General features: G+C 42.8%; 1 protein-coding gene across 2 annotated transcripts in view; it reads left to right on the top strand.

The window, feature by feature from the left end:
- Positions 1–15,567, top strand: part of AOAH (acyloxyacyl hydrolase) — an 845,303-nt gene that overhangs the window by 453,058 nt on the left and 376,678 nt on the right. For both annotated transcript variants that reach the window (XM_069215577.1, XM_069215569.1), the window contains exon 13: positions 5,246–5,328. In XM_069215577.1, the coding sequence (XP_069071678.1) occupies positions 5,246–5,328 (83 nt within the window). The remainder of the gene's footprint in view (positions 1–5,245; positions 5,329–15,567) is intronic.

Below are 15,567 nucleotides of genomic sequence, written 5' to 3'. Positions count from 1 at the left end.
TGTTTCTCAGAGATGTCTTCCCAAATCCTATTGGCCTAATGCTCTCCCACCCGCTGGAGCTTCAGGATGGGGCCCCCTGGTCAAGATCTTCACGGAAGACTGCACCTCATAATATCCTGCTCTCTCAGACATGAGCAGGTGCAGCAATTTCTGATGGCAGCCCGCTCCCACGGGTCTTATGACTATGAGGGCCATACACGGTGGATAGCTCCTGCTTTTTCAAGGAACACAAAAGAGAAATTGAAAGCTTACCTGTCCCTATGCCCACAGACAAGACAGTTAGACATCAAATTTAGTCTCTTTTAGCTGACCTGGATGTGGATAACCAAGAATGGCTGATCACAAGATTTTCTCAACTCTCTAGAACGCCGCCGCTTTTTGGATGACCTTCTTGCCCAGCTGATTGACCACTTTGCCCAGGATGCCCGGACTGACAAATTGCTACGGGTGTGCCCTTTGCTACTCCTGCCCATGATAGCCAATGGCACACTGGTGGACACCAGAAGCAAGGCAGACTTCTGGATAGACTGCATAGCATCCAAGAGGGCAGGGAGACGGCTATGCAGGCAGTGGTGACACTCACATAGGAACAGGGCAGAGACAAGTCCAGATCCTCACTGCATCCTTCTCTTACAGAGGACTGAACTGGCTCCCTTGCCCACATGGCCACATCTGCCTCACTTGATCTGACTTCGGTGGTCCACTCTGATGACGTGCCTGATGGACGGCTGAGTATAGCACTGCTGTGCGCACTGTGCAGGTGTCTGCCCACCCGCACCCATTGGGTTACCCGGGCACCTCCTTCAAGGGGGACGTGCCGGAGACCCCTGCATGCTGCTTTCTGTCCTCTGCACTTGAGGTCTGGGCTCGGATGCTGGCTCGCTGGAACTTGTTGGGGTGTTGGTCCCCCTGGCCACCTCTCGCTCCTGACCGTCCTGTGGCCACACTACCACCAAGAACGTACATGTCATTCTATGAGTTTGATTGTTTAGACTGTTACACTGTTTTGCTCAATTGCCTCTGTTTCCCTGTTGATGTCCTGGTTATTCTTATAGCGCTGTAGTGGGCGGTGCTGTGTTGGTCTGCCCCACTGTGCCTGGGCTCCCCAGGGGTCTGCATGACCTATGTTTGCGCTATGTACGCCCGCTATACACCCACTATGGTTTTGCCATGTATCCTGCCACCTGTTCTTCTTGATACATACTTCAGCTGCCCATACAAGGCCTAGAAGCATTACCATATTTGCTGCCAATGGTGACCCCCGCGATGCCATCCTCCTCCATGTTGAGCCTCACCCCCCACCCACTCTCCACTTGACCTTCCCACCTCTCCTATAGCCTGGCAACACAGTGTGGCTCACGTCACCGCATCCCCCAGCGGGCCCGATCTCCACTGTCTCCGCCTCAATTTGCTCCGTAACACCCGGGCCCAAGTCACCTCCTGGAGTATCCCATCCCCGTGCCCCACTACCGTTATGGTTTCCTATTTAAGTTTTCCTTCTGCTGGCCGTCCCCTCCTTCCCCACATGTAGGACCCTCTGATGCACAAGGAGTGCAAGCTTACACCCGCCATTACCAGTTTCTGGCCCATGCCAGGGTTTCCCTTGCCTCGGAGTTGCTCTTTCACTCTCCCTTCCCTATCTGCATCCTCTTCCTCTTTCTCCTGTTCTCCCTGCTACCCTCCCACCATCTATCCTCATTTGAACCTACACATGTGCGACAGTAGGCGCATGCACCCACATTTCCTTTGTGACCGAGGGTCCCCTCCTCGTAGCCATCGCCCATCTTCCTTTCCCCTCCTGCCATTTCCTCTCTCCTACCTAGCCCTTTGGGGACCTCCACTACCCCTTCGCAGCATGCCTTGCTCATCACCCCTGCGATGTCCAGGTTCTACGGCCCTGTCCACGTTGTCCTCAGCTAGCGTATATGCTCCCTGGGACGAGTAACCCACACGAGAACCAGCCCTACTACACTACCGTCAGGGATCAACCCCACTCTATGGGGATTGGAACACTGGTACACATTCTGTCAATCCCATGGTACCATGGTACATGTAATGGTGAATCACTCTTGGCCATGTACCAAACCGTGTCGATTGAGCATATCATTTACAACCTGCAAGACAAAACTAACATATTTCTTCAGACCTGGGCACCTTTTCTCCAAGATGGAGTGGATTACCAATGAATCTCCTCCCCATGTGTTATCTCTTGCCACCCCCACCTCCTCCAGTGTATTTTCCCCTCCCCCTCAACCCCACTCGGTCACATACACTTGCACATACTGCTCCCCCTGCCAGCCTTTGGAGCCTCCTCATGAATGTCGCTCTTCCTCCCAATCCTTCACACCCCCTGTTCACTTTCACCCCCTGCATATCGCACCCCAGCTTTTGTCTTTCCTTTTCCTATCCACCCCCTGCCGTCATGCCCCTCATATCATGGACCTTCTCTCCCCATTTTCCTGCTGCGTTCTGTCTCTTTTCCGTCAGGAATGGGATTCCTCCTGATGCGGTCTGGTCCCCTCCCCAATTGTACCACACTGCCACAGTCACTTCCATTCCTTGCTCACCCTACTTGACACCTATGCTATTACTTGACTTAGCAGATGCCGCACTATCTCGTGCTCTGCTGTACCATGCCCATAATTCCCCATCCTTGTGAGATTACATAATAGTCTGACTTCCCGCCCCGATATCTTACCCCTCATAACATAATACTTATCCACATGGGATGACCCATGTAACCCCCTTAACCCCCCCATTTTCTCGCCTCCAAACCTCACTCTATCTCTGGGACAGGACTCCCGTGGCCCGAATGTGCCACTTTTCTGGGCCGAGCTATCCACTGTCCACCCTTCCTCAATTGGCCCATCTCAGCATAGCACCACATGGCATTCCCCCCTTTGCATACCAAGAGTGAAGGCACACGTGAAAAAGACTAAATTAACAATCTCAATATGAAGTATCCCATTAGTATATTTCAAAACCAAATAATACTTTATAAATATGATACTTATTTGTTTTACAGTCAAGTTCGAATCAAATCTCAAATCAAAATCTATTGTCCATATTCTATACAGTTCATTCCTTTACATTTAAGTCCAGATCCAAATCCAAATTGAAATCAGCTGTCCAAATTCAAATTCTATTTTAATTGTTATAGTTCACGGTTCCATATGGTTTTTGCTCCTTCATAGTTCCAAAAAGGTTTTAATATGTTTATAGAGAAAATCCATAAATTCAAATATTCATTTGTTGAAGTTCCCAAAAAAATTCTTCGTTTTACCCGTTCCTAATAGTCTCTCCTTCCTTACTTGTACAGATGTCCGTCAACACACGTTTCATCCGGGGAGTACCCCTGGACTTCTTCAGGACCTCCCAACGTGATACAGTTTAGAGTAATGTAACCTAAATCAAACTCCTCTCCTGTAATGATTCCATGCGTGTATATATGTCTGCAAATCACCGCATGTGAAATGGTATCTCTATACACGCCGTGTGTCATTCCATTTTAGCGAGTGCGCCTTCACCGCGGGTTCGCCGTATCCTTCCTGATCAAAAGAGGTAAAACGAAGAATTTTTTTGGGAACTTCAACAAATGAATATCTGGTCCTTTAAGTAACTTCCCACGTTTTTCGAAGGAGTTAAATACATAAAGTCTGCAGTATTTTTCGGAAAGCCCTCTCCAAGGAAAGTACTTTTCCACAATATTTTTAAATGCTTAGTTAATTGGTTTAGCCTGAAAACTAATTTTCTGTTCTGTGTCTGAGGAAATAGGAATGGCTGCTTGAACTATTTCAATATTGCTTAGTTTGTTGAGAAAAAAGCACTACTTTAAAATCAATGAAAGTGTCCATCATAGGTGACCGTCTACTTAACTATTCAGTGGCATGGTTTTAAAGGAAACAAATAGTCCAAATTACAAGCAGCATAGTCACATCTTAGTGCGTGATAACATAACAAAGGTGCAATAACATGTTTTCTTTTAGGTACACTGTTTAGAAATAACTTTTTCTTTCATTTACATTGTTTAGCGATTTAGGGCCTTATTATGAGGCTGGTGGTCAGACCGCAGCTGCTGTGGTGGTCCGACTGCCAAATTACGAGGTTTAAAGCCTTATTATGAGGCTGGCGGTCAGAAGACCGCCAGTCTCACAGTGGTGGTCCGAATGCAGCTGCTGTGATGGTCCGACTGCCACATTACGAGGTTGGCGGGCAGACCCCCCAACCTACTGCCGTCCCCACCAGGATCAGTGATCCCATCAGGCTGATGGCAGTCCTGGTTGTAATCAGCTAGGGCGGTGCTGAACTCAGCACCGAACTGCTGATTACAACCTTGTTCTCCACCAGTCTGACCACCATGAAAAGACTAGTGGAAAACAAGTGCAGGGAGCCACATGGGAGGACCCCTACAATGTCTGTGCCCATTGTATGGGCAGTGCAGAGGTCCCCCTGCCCAGCACCCTCGAAATGCTCACTGGCTGCTGTGCAGACAATGAGCATTTCGAGGATGCTGGTGCCCCCTGTGTGCTGCAGCATTGACACCGGCTCTATTATGAGCCGACGACAATGCTGCTGCACCTTTCCCACTGGGCTGACAGGTGGAAACCTTGGTTTCCGCCGGTCAGCCCGGTGGGAAAGTCATAATGGGGCCGGTGGGGAGGTCGCACATCACTGTGGTGACCTCCCCATTGGGAGTTTGGTGGACGGATGTTTCCGTCCGCCAAACTCATAATCAGCCCTTTAGACTGAAAAACCTTTTCTAAACGGATTGAATTTGGCTGACTTTTTTCAGAAAATAAAATTTCCTCTGATGATTCTGACTGCCAAAGAGAATGACACTTAAGAAAAAAAACCTATTTTGCTTCTTTCAGCTTTTGATTTATGCTCAGTTTGACAGTTGTTTTGACAGCCTAAGACAACCACATGATGGGTTTTTGCCATGGACCACTTCATGTTCTCTACCCCTTATTTTCCAACATACAACCATCGAAGCAAAATGGCTAATTTGTGGACTTTCATCAATATTGTTTATTTCAACCCTAACAAAAATGAGATTAGGATTTGTGAACAACATATGTTCCTCTGAAGAGTGAGTTCAGAGCAAAAGTAGATTCCCTCTCTCTTTGAATTCAGGTACTTGTTACTTTTGATGTGCATTTTGAAAAATGCTTATACTTAGTATGTTTCTTTGAAGACCATTATATTTTTGCCAAGTGTAACTGTGCTTCGTGGATTTTTTTTTCAGAGGTTGGACAGACTCCATTTACTTGCGCTTACGGGCAAGAAATCGCTGCAATCACAGGGACTACCAGAATATTTCCAAAAATGGCGAGTATCTCATTCTAATTTTATTAATTCTTCAATCTGTACAAATAGAATAAGCTGTATGTGTTCTTGGATAACATGAACCTAGCATTCCAAAACTCGAGCGTGAGCTTGACTTTGGTGGTTCCAGGTAATAAAATCACATCAGAGGAGAAAGACTATGAAACATGTCTCAGGACAAAATCTGTACTCCTTTGCTAACTAGTGGTCTCTATTCATTGGATCTTGGAAATGGGCATTTTTCCCATTATCTACTCTTTGTAACCGGTCACAGTATACCCTCTGCAGGGGATCTATGCCAACAGAACAAATAGACTCAAGAGATTCATTAAAAAGCGGTCACAAAACCACAGAAAGGATGAGGCTGATGGTTTTAGAGCTGGCCCTCTGAGAGAATCAGTATCTGCTGATGGAAGGCAGTAATGCAGCAAAAAGGGTGAACAAGTGGCAGGGAACTGTGACTCTGATTTATTAGGCTGACACAAATTGTATTTGCATGGAATTCTAGCACTTAATGAAAACATGCACAAGCAATGCCCATAAATTGGGGTGTTGACACTCCATAATTTCCGCTTGTGTAATATGTGTAACCTCTGCAGTTACTCATATTTCATACTCCTATGAAGTCACCATTGGCTTTCGCTGTTTGTGGCGCCTGTTCTCAAAGGTTTCCTTTCGTTCCAAATGTCATGCAAGACAGCACTTGATTAGGCCCAGCACATCCATCCACAAAGTTAAATTGGGCTTAGTAATATGTGAGCATCATGATATATGAATGTGTGTAGCTGATGATGTCAATAGCACATGATGCTTTGTGGTATTTTTTTCCATTCACACAAAGCTGCTGATTTTTATTAAGAGTTGTGTGATTTTGAGTAAATCGGGGACTTGGTTTCTCCTCTCTTGATACCCTTCTTTTTCCCATTCTGCCTGGAAGAGAGCCAATGAATGGGTGAAGACTGGTGGTATGGGTAATCCTCATGAAGGCTATAAGATTCAACATATTTGCACCATTCAATTCAGGGCTTCCAACTTCCACAGGAACATCATAACACCTCACAAAAAGAGGTGAGAGGCTACCGATTTCAAAATATTACTTGCAAGTAACAACTTTTAATATGTGAAGAATGACCGCCCTTCCACAACTTTGTACAAAAAGTCAAGTGGAGACTTCAATACAGTATAAATGAATAACACTGACAAGTTAAGAGTATTTGAGAATTGCAATTTTGAAAAATGAAGTGAATGCCTTGCAAAACTATGCTAGCACTATGCCCTTGGAAAGCCAGCTGCTTATGTCAAAGGAAGTGATGACATTACAGCAGGATTTTTCAGTGTGGTAGAAGGGATTATCTCAATGGCTGGCTATCCCTCCTTCACCATGTCAACATGTTACCACACCAGAAATGTATGTCTTAGATATACGAGTACAGACACCAACAAAACAAGGCAAGAAAACACAAACACCAGGGGCCCATATTTATGACCCTGTTTGCATCTCGAAACACAAACTATAAGGGAGATTTATGAAGCCACTGCAAGGCCACCTTGCATGGCCCTGCATGGCTTTAGAAATCTCGAGTAAGGTAATGCAGCAGTCTGCACCAGGGAGGCATTTCCATGGGTGTTGCCTGGGTGTTCCCAAGCAACATCAATGGATTTTGACGCATTTCCAGATTTACAACAACTTGTAAATCTGGGAATGTGCCAAAAAGATACACCTCCCCAGGAGAGGCGTAATGAGGAGAAATATGATTATTTCTACTCATTTTTCTTCTTTCTATGTGTGCTGTATTCTGCAGCACATATAGAAAGAGGAAAAGCACAAAAACAATCCTGCATGCAATGCAGGCCCCCTTGCACCATGCTGCAATGTTGCCTGCTTCGGCGCTGGGCTGCCTAAAGGGCACCTGCACAGGGAAAATGACAGGAATGTGCTTTATTCTTTTAAATACCTTACATTCCTACCCCCCATTCAGTGACACAGAGCAGCAAGGTGAATTGCAGTGCTGCACTGCACCACGATTCCCATACATATGGCCCTAAAAGAATAAAACACAAAATTGAGACACAGAAAGTGACTCATTCACAGACACACTGTGACAGAACTTACAAGACACTATCAGTGCCTCTAACAGACACAGTGGGGCAAAATGTTACTGGAAGGACAGAGGTGAAAAAACATACTTACCATTGCCAGATAAAGATATCAAACATTGACAACATGGAACAAACTGTGATGGTAAGACAGGGAACTTGGCAAACTGGAACATTAAAATACCATTTACATGGACTTAAGGAAGCCTGGACATATTGCTACAGGTATACAGCAGAACCAGAAGAGATGTGGCACAAACATATATGTATACACATAGGAACACAGACACAAAAAAACACAAGCACAGACACACTGTGATTGTGATGGGCGTATCGGAATACTGTGACACCAGTGACTATGACACACTGAAACATCAGTACACTTAAACACTGAGCAAAAGATTCATGGAAATATGGTGAGATACAAACAAATATAGAGAGATATGTGTCTCACACTGAACCATCAACACAAAGCAAAATGAACTCACAACCAGAAAAAATCTGAATCCTCAGACAGCCCTCTGTGCCAGAAGGCCATGAAAATAACATATGTTGTCCTATGTGAACATCACAAAAAATAATATGAACTTTGTTCGGTCTCATTAATGGGTGTGGTCACTCAGTTCTCCTGTTCCCTCCTAAGGCTGCATCAGCCTTCTAAGATTGGCCTGTGAATTATTTTTTTCGGTTGTAACCAAGAAGGACCTTACAAGGCACTTCCTCGATATAGGCTATTTTACTGCTCCACAGTGCCTCTCAATAGCTCTTGTCTAAATTGATCTGACTCATCTTTGGACTATATAACCATAACGTAAATCGCAAGAATATAATTTCAAAAATATCTAGTTGCATGAATATTGTGTCAAAAATATTGTCAGTACAAAAATATAAAGAAACAGAATATAGAAAGTAAGAATGTCGTTTTTTATGTACATAAAATAGGTTTTACATATATTGTTGCGTATAATATTGTTTACTTTAATATAGTTATATTAAATATTGTTTTCAATTAATTTCATGCATACATCTTATTTAAGGTGTTATTTTTATCAATATAATTATTGTATTTTGTTGATGTATAGTTTGTGATTTTTTATGTGTAATTATATTTTTTACATTTAATAAGTAATATATAATTTAGTAGTGGGATCTTAGGTTTGTAGTGGAATAGGATGGACAACTATTTAAATTATATAAAAAAAATCTTTTTATGTTAAACTATATAGTTAGTAATTAATTATGTGGTCTATTTAATTAATTAATTGGTATTTTAATTTGAGTGCATCTGGTGATTTTTTATGTGCAATGTTAACTTTCTATAGTTTAGTTAACTATGTATAATTTAGTTGCATGTTGTAATATTTGTAAGGGAACAGAGTGGGAAGTTATTTAATTTTTTTAATTAATTTTTATGTTGAATATTTATTGGTATTTATGTACAATGTTTAACTGATTGTTATTGTAATTATTTCAGTGAATTTTCTGAATTGTAGTTTATATTTTATTTTTCTATAGATTAATTACTAGTTTATAATTTAGTAGTGGGTTGTTGGGTTTGCAGGTGAATAGGATGAGAGTCATTTTTTTTTCAAATTCATTTTTATGATAAATATTTATCTGGTAATTAATTAAAAGCATTATTTAGTTGATCATTATGTTAATTATCTGTTTCATTTTAATTAATTGTTAATTAATTGAAAGGTGTATTTACTAATACACTTTGTAAAATACATATTATGGTTATTATTGGTTTTACATTTGCTTTATTTATCACTATTTTAAATCTATTTCAAATGTGTCTTTTATTATTTGTTGAATTATTTTGTATGATCTTTGTTCATTTACATTTATTTTATTAATCTATGAAGCATATATTTTTGGTTTTGAATACAATAAGTATGCTGTTAGGTAATTAGATTTATTTTAAATAATTTGGAAGTGTATTGGTATCCCTCAGTGGTTCCTAACCTGTGGTCTGAAAACCCCTAGGAGCCTGTAAAGCCTAATCAGGGGGTCTGCTTTTTGGGTTCTGTACTGTTTTGAAAACTAAATAGTATTAACAAATTAAAACATTTATATAATGTTCAGTAAATGTGAAGGTATTTGAAATTGGAGACTAAAAAATAAGTTATTATCTTGAGATTGATTCATGGGAGCAGCGCAAGTGCATCAAACACAATTAAAGTATGGACAGTGAGTGACCTAAATTAAATATAGAAAAGCTCTTGCCTTCCCATTAAAATTGGAATTTTGATCTTTTTTTAAATATTTGTTTGTGAATTAAATATAACATTTAATCATTTCTATATGTGTTTGGCTAATGGTTGTTTCTGTATTTTGTTCTGTATAGTTTTGCAGATCAAATTATCAAAAATGCTTGGACCAGGGTCCATCACTTTCAGTAATGACTCAGTGGGGTCCCTGGATTCCAATAATGAATCTTGTGGGGTTCCTAGGTTTGACTAGTGATTAATTGGCGGTCCACAGTAGTTAAACATTTTAAGAAACATTGGTATATCTAACCCGTCCAACTCCAACACTTTCCCTGCTTTTGCTTATAATGCTATATATATTATTATTATTATTATTATATCCTTATCTTTTTGTTTTTCACCCATAATCTGTTCCACGATATTTGTGCCTCAATATTTTGGTAGTTTATATACAAGGCATGTATACTCAATATTTTTGTAGACAATATTTTGGTATGTCGATATTTCTGTTGTTGCTATTCTATCATACAACCAACCATAAACATCTCTCCACAACGTGATCCAAACTGAAGTGGTTACCCATAGAATAACAAGTCACAATGACTACCTTGTGTGCCCTGTGAAGTCCAGTCTCCACAAACCCCCTGATTATCTTACAAACCTCTTTTTACATTACAAAACCCACAGTAACTTTATCTCCTTCATGGATCCAAAATTGAGGATCACCAAATGGAAGCGTAAAAGCTTGGCCACCAAATGACTTGCAGCAGCAGGGTCTGATCTGTGTGATCAACATGCTGAATCATTTAGAAGCGCCATCGCCAAAAAGACTTTTGAGACTGCACTAAAAAAGCTTCTTTTATGTTTTTTTTAACTAATTACATATCTTGTTACATTCAAATGCACCCTTTGACCTACCATTGATGCGCATTTCCAATTTTTACCCTTTTCCATTTTCCTCTTCTTCGTCTTTGTCCTTTGTCTCCCCTCACTGACTTTTGTTAATTGGAGTGCATTGTAACTACGTAAATAGAAATATCCAAATGTCTGGAGTGAGTCAAGGGACCCACATGCATACACACACATACACACACACACACACTGCTCCCACCTGCCCCTACACACACCCCATTTCTAGGACAGTGTAGGCAGCAGCACACAGATTTGTGTCTCTTCTCAAACACAATATCTGCAATTTCTGAACTCACATTGTTGTTGTACTGGGAATATCCAGGATGACGGCTCCCGCAGGGGTGGCAGGAGAGCAAGCACGCCCGCCCGCCCTCAATAAATGGAAGGTGCCTCCCCAGGCAGCAGCGCAGATCTTTATTAAATATTGAGACCTCTGCTGATGCCTGGGGGTACAGCTGCTTTTCCCGCACCCATGCCTCGCAGTAGCCAGCCATGACTGCCGATCTTAAACCGCTGTATATAAATCTGTCAGTCAAAAAAACATGTAATCGCGCAAAATATTACGCAAATTTATGCAATAAAATTGAATACTATAGCCTTAGAACCCGCCGTAGCGGGCTCTACCGGCTATTAAAGGCCCGCTCCCTGCGTTAAATGCCCGAGCCGAAGGCGAGGGCATTTAACAAGGGAGAGGGACTTTAATAGCCGGTAGCGCCCGCTACGGCGGATTCTAAGGCTATTAGAACATTCTGCCACACAGGGCAGAATGTTCTATTTAAAAAAAAAAATGTTCACGGAGCCCGAGGGGATTTAAATCCCCTCGGGCTCCGTGAGGCTTTGTTCACAGCTGTTGCTGTGAACAAAGCGAACATTGGAATGTTGGGGCTACGGGCTTTTACCGGCCAGTAAAAGCCCGCAGCACTCCATTGTTTTCAATGGAGCCCCCAGCATTCCAATGTTCTAATCAAAATTAACGTCAAAGAACATATTGCTGCACCGTGGCTGTTTATCTCTTTAGCGGCAGTCTAAAAAAAAAAATCCAGTATATTTCCTTGTCTTAGGACACTCTTTATGTAGTACATCCATGAGCGAATACAGCATGGACATCTGCTGCAGGCTGCCCTCGGCCCATTGAACACTTGGCAGCAGACATTTGATTGCAGTTGGAAATATGCAAATGAGCTCAATTAATCTGGACCCTCAGACAATTGATAGTTCACCTGACTGTCATTGCAGAGACCTGGAGGCGTCTCTCTATGCATCATTAAGTTCTGGATGTTTTTTTCCCCCTTGATGAGTCTCCCGTTCATCATTGTCGTATCGTATTAGATGTGTTGCAAGTAGTGTCGCCCTTTATTATGGTTTAATGCGGTTTTAAACCATGTCCTAATTAAAACAAAAGGTTGTTTGAGTCACCAATCTCTGCTGCGGGCTTCAGGAATATAACTTAGCCGGCAGAATTACATTTTCAATTAAAGTTAATCACGGCTCTGATAAAAATAACACAACACCAAAGGAAGAGAGCGATTGAAGTGATAGTGTTCATTTTACACAAGCTAAATAGGTATTGTGGGTGGGATCGAGGAACAATTGTTGAGGTAACCCTATATTAAACTGCTTTGGCTATGCATAGTTTTTGTGGCATTTAATAACAAGAATTCTGTAGTGCACCACTTAGCATTCTGTGCCCCAGTGCCTGGTATGGTGATTTGATGTCCGTCACGGAGCAGAGACCAACCACAGACTTACAGGCGTGACTCAGACAGCTTGCAGGTACAGGAGGCAGGTGGTTGCACATGCTCAAGAGTCACCATCTACCAAGAGTGAATAATTGCTCTAAGTGAGGAAACCTCTTCAAGATAGTGGCATAATGAAAACTCAAAGCGTTGACGTAATCCAGCCGTGAGGTTATGAGTGCATGAATTTCCATTTTAGGAGAGTGTGAAGGGAGCTGAAATAGAAACTTTTTCAAGGATCTAAGAGGGCCAAAGCACATTCCCACCACACTATTCACCTGGGAACTAAAGGATAGCTTGTTGCAGAATTATACCCCCAGGTTGAGTACGACTGTTGCAGGGGTAGGCGGGGAAGAAGCCGAACTTGGACAGTATTCACCTCCCAAAAAGGAGGGGAGGTTCCAAAAATGAATATTTTGGTTTTGCTGGTGTTGCATTGAAGATTGCTCTTGCACATCCATATGAATACCGCTGACAGACACAAAGAAAATCTATTCTGGGCACTGGGATTATTACCGTAAGAAGAATCAGCGTGTCAACACCATACGACACCACTTGCACTGCAAATTATTCCACTAGGACTGCCAGAGGAGTCATGTAGACATTAGAAAGTGTTGGTCTCAGGGCAGAGCTCTGAGGAGCGCCATAAATTAAAGGTTTGGGGTCAGATGTGAAAGGTGGCATCCATACTGACTTACTTCTGTCAGAGAGAAAGGACCCAAACCAAGCCAAAGCAGCCCCACCTATCTCAATAGTACTTAATTGTTGAAGGAGGATAGGGTGGGAGACAGTATCAAACTCTGCTGATCAATCTAAAAGCAGAAGGGCCATTTGCGTCCCTTGTTCCACAACAAGTTTAATGGTGTTGGAACTTTCTATCAGTGTGGATTCAGTGGTGTGTTCAGGGCGAAAGCCCGACTGAGATGGATTCTGCAGCTGATTAAAGTCCAAATACCTTGACAGTTGGACATTACTAATTTTCTATATGATTTTAGAATAGGTGGCAGTTATGAGACAGGCCTGTAATTGGCCAGGAAGGACTTATCGGACAAAGGGTTTTTCAAATGTGGAATAAGCTTGGCTTTTTTTTCCAACAGCTGAAAACAGTGGATTGGCATAGGGAGTAATTTAAGAGGGTTTTGAGGGTGGGATTAATAGCCACATGATTGGCCACCATGATGTGAGGGGGGCAAGTATTATCTGGAGAACCACATTTACAGGATTTTAGAGTTTTCTCAGAGTCCTCCAGGGAAATGGTGGCAAATCGAGTCAAGAAGTCAGACTGAGTGGATGAGACTGTCAGAGGCTTGTTCTCCCGCCTATTGATATTTGAAATATTGCCAGATCCTGAGGTAATTAAGGCACCTACAATGACCTTGATCTTGTTACCCAAAAAATCAGAGAGATTCATATATAGAATAAGAGAAGTCTCCAGTGGCTGTGCTAAGGCCCTAGGATTAGAAAGTCTTAGCAATTTTAAAAATCTCTTTGGGTTTGTTGCTAGACAGCAATATCGCTGGCAAAGAAATTAGCTTGGGTCCTCTTAATTTCTTGATGATAAAACATTTAGATTTTGTTTATAAAGTTCCTTATCAGTATGAAATACTAACCTTACGACAATAAGGAATGCCTACCCTTGCTGTGGATTTGCCTATTGTGTGATACTGGTTTCTGTGGGAAAAAACTATATCCATAGAAGGATGTACTTTGAATTGATGTTCTCACTTGAAATGTTCAAGTTTGCTTTTTAATCTGAATGGCTGACTGCCCTGACACCAACTGCCATTGTTTTTGGATATGAGTTAGCCATACAAAGCAAGTTCAGCTTTTGATGTCCAGGATCTTTGTACACAGGATAGATGAAAGACCTGAATCAGAAATCGAAGGTTTGACTGCTCCACCTGAAGTGGCAGGTGACATACTACAGGATTGAAAAATAAGGTCCTGTTGTACATAGATCTGCCGAGAAGGAAGTAGACTGCCTTGTGAGCTGAGAACCTGACTGGTTCCTGTAGGAGCCCAGGCAGGTGTTGCAAGCTGGACTACTGCCTAAAGACTGAGGAGCCTGGCTGAAGCAGGTGCATTGCTGTGCTGCCCAGGGGACTGCAACATTTAGCATAACATGACCACTGTAACCTAAGCAGTAAGCTGTTCTTTTTGGAAGATAGCCAGAAGCACGCATCTTCCCATGACCGCAGCTGCCACAAGCAACTTGTTGACCAGGACTTTCCTGTATTGATCACCCACCACCACAAACAAAAATCACTGCATTGTCCCCACCACTCTTTGGCATGAAGACTATGTCCCAGTGCATGTACAGTGATGCCCTGCCTTATGCTGAGCTTTGTTGCAAGGCCCATGGCCAAAAACTCTCCATCAGCCTTAGGCACCGACCATCTCTTTTACTTAGCTTTCCAACCCCACAGCATATCCACCACAAGTGACTTGCACCTTGAGTTTGATGGCATACCAGTGACACAGTTATCACTCCACCAAAACACATGTAAACTTAAAATGTGTGAATGCAAGCAGAAAACTCTGAATTTCCAAATAGGCCCAACACAGAGTGCACTGGCCATACAAAAAACTCTGAACCTGTAAGCGTTCCACACTCCTCACGTCCCAATGGGCATCCACTCTGTATATCGTCTACAAAGAAGAAAAGCCAGAGAACCCAATATATTGGATGGAGTTGTTTAATCATTGCACTATTGTATTTTTGCTGTAATATTAAAATTAACCCATTGGTTGCCCAGGGCGAGGTGGTCTTGTCCTCGTCCGTGGTGCTCAGGCGCCACAGACGTAATCACCTTGTCCTGGTATGGGCCTTCCGGGGAAACGCTAGTGCTCCCCGTGGGGGCCTCGCACCCCCCTCCCATCTCCCATGGGCAGAGATGGAAGGGGAATCGCTTCCCCTTCCACCTCAGCCCTCTGACCCCCCCAGTGACGTCTGATGATGTCAGTGCGCAATTGCACGCTGACCTCATCCGAGGCCGCCACCACCGCGCTGGTAGCTGAGCTTTCAGCGCGGATCGGAAGGGAAATGCAAAAGCATTTCTCTTCCGATCACAGGCTGGGGGTGGGAGAGGCATCAAAGGAAAGGGAAACCCTTCCCTTTCCTTTGATGTCTCTCTGAGCATTTCTGCAGCCCAATCGTGAAGCGATCAGGCTGGTGTAATGCCCACTAGACCCTAGGGATTTTGTATTTTCGTAAATAAACAATGAAGTGGAGCGACCCCTTTGGCAAGGGTTGCTCCCCTGAAAGGCATTTTTAAGGCCTTTTC

Source organism: Pleurodeles waltl, chromosome 2_1 (assembly GCF_031143425.1).
Source record: "Pleurodeles waltl isolate 20211129_DDA chromosome 2_1, aPleWal1.hap1.20221129, whole genome shotgun sequence".
Taxonomy (NCBI): domain Eukaryota; kingdom Metazoa; phylum Chordata; class Amphibia; order Caudata; family Salamandridae; genus Pleurodeles; species Pleurodeles waltl.
Note: the sequence above shows the minus strand (reverse complement) of the source record. Positions and strands in the feature narration are given on the sequence as shown.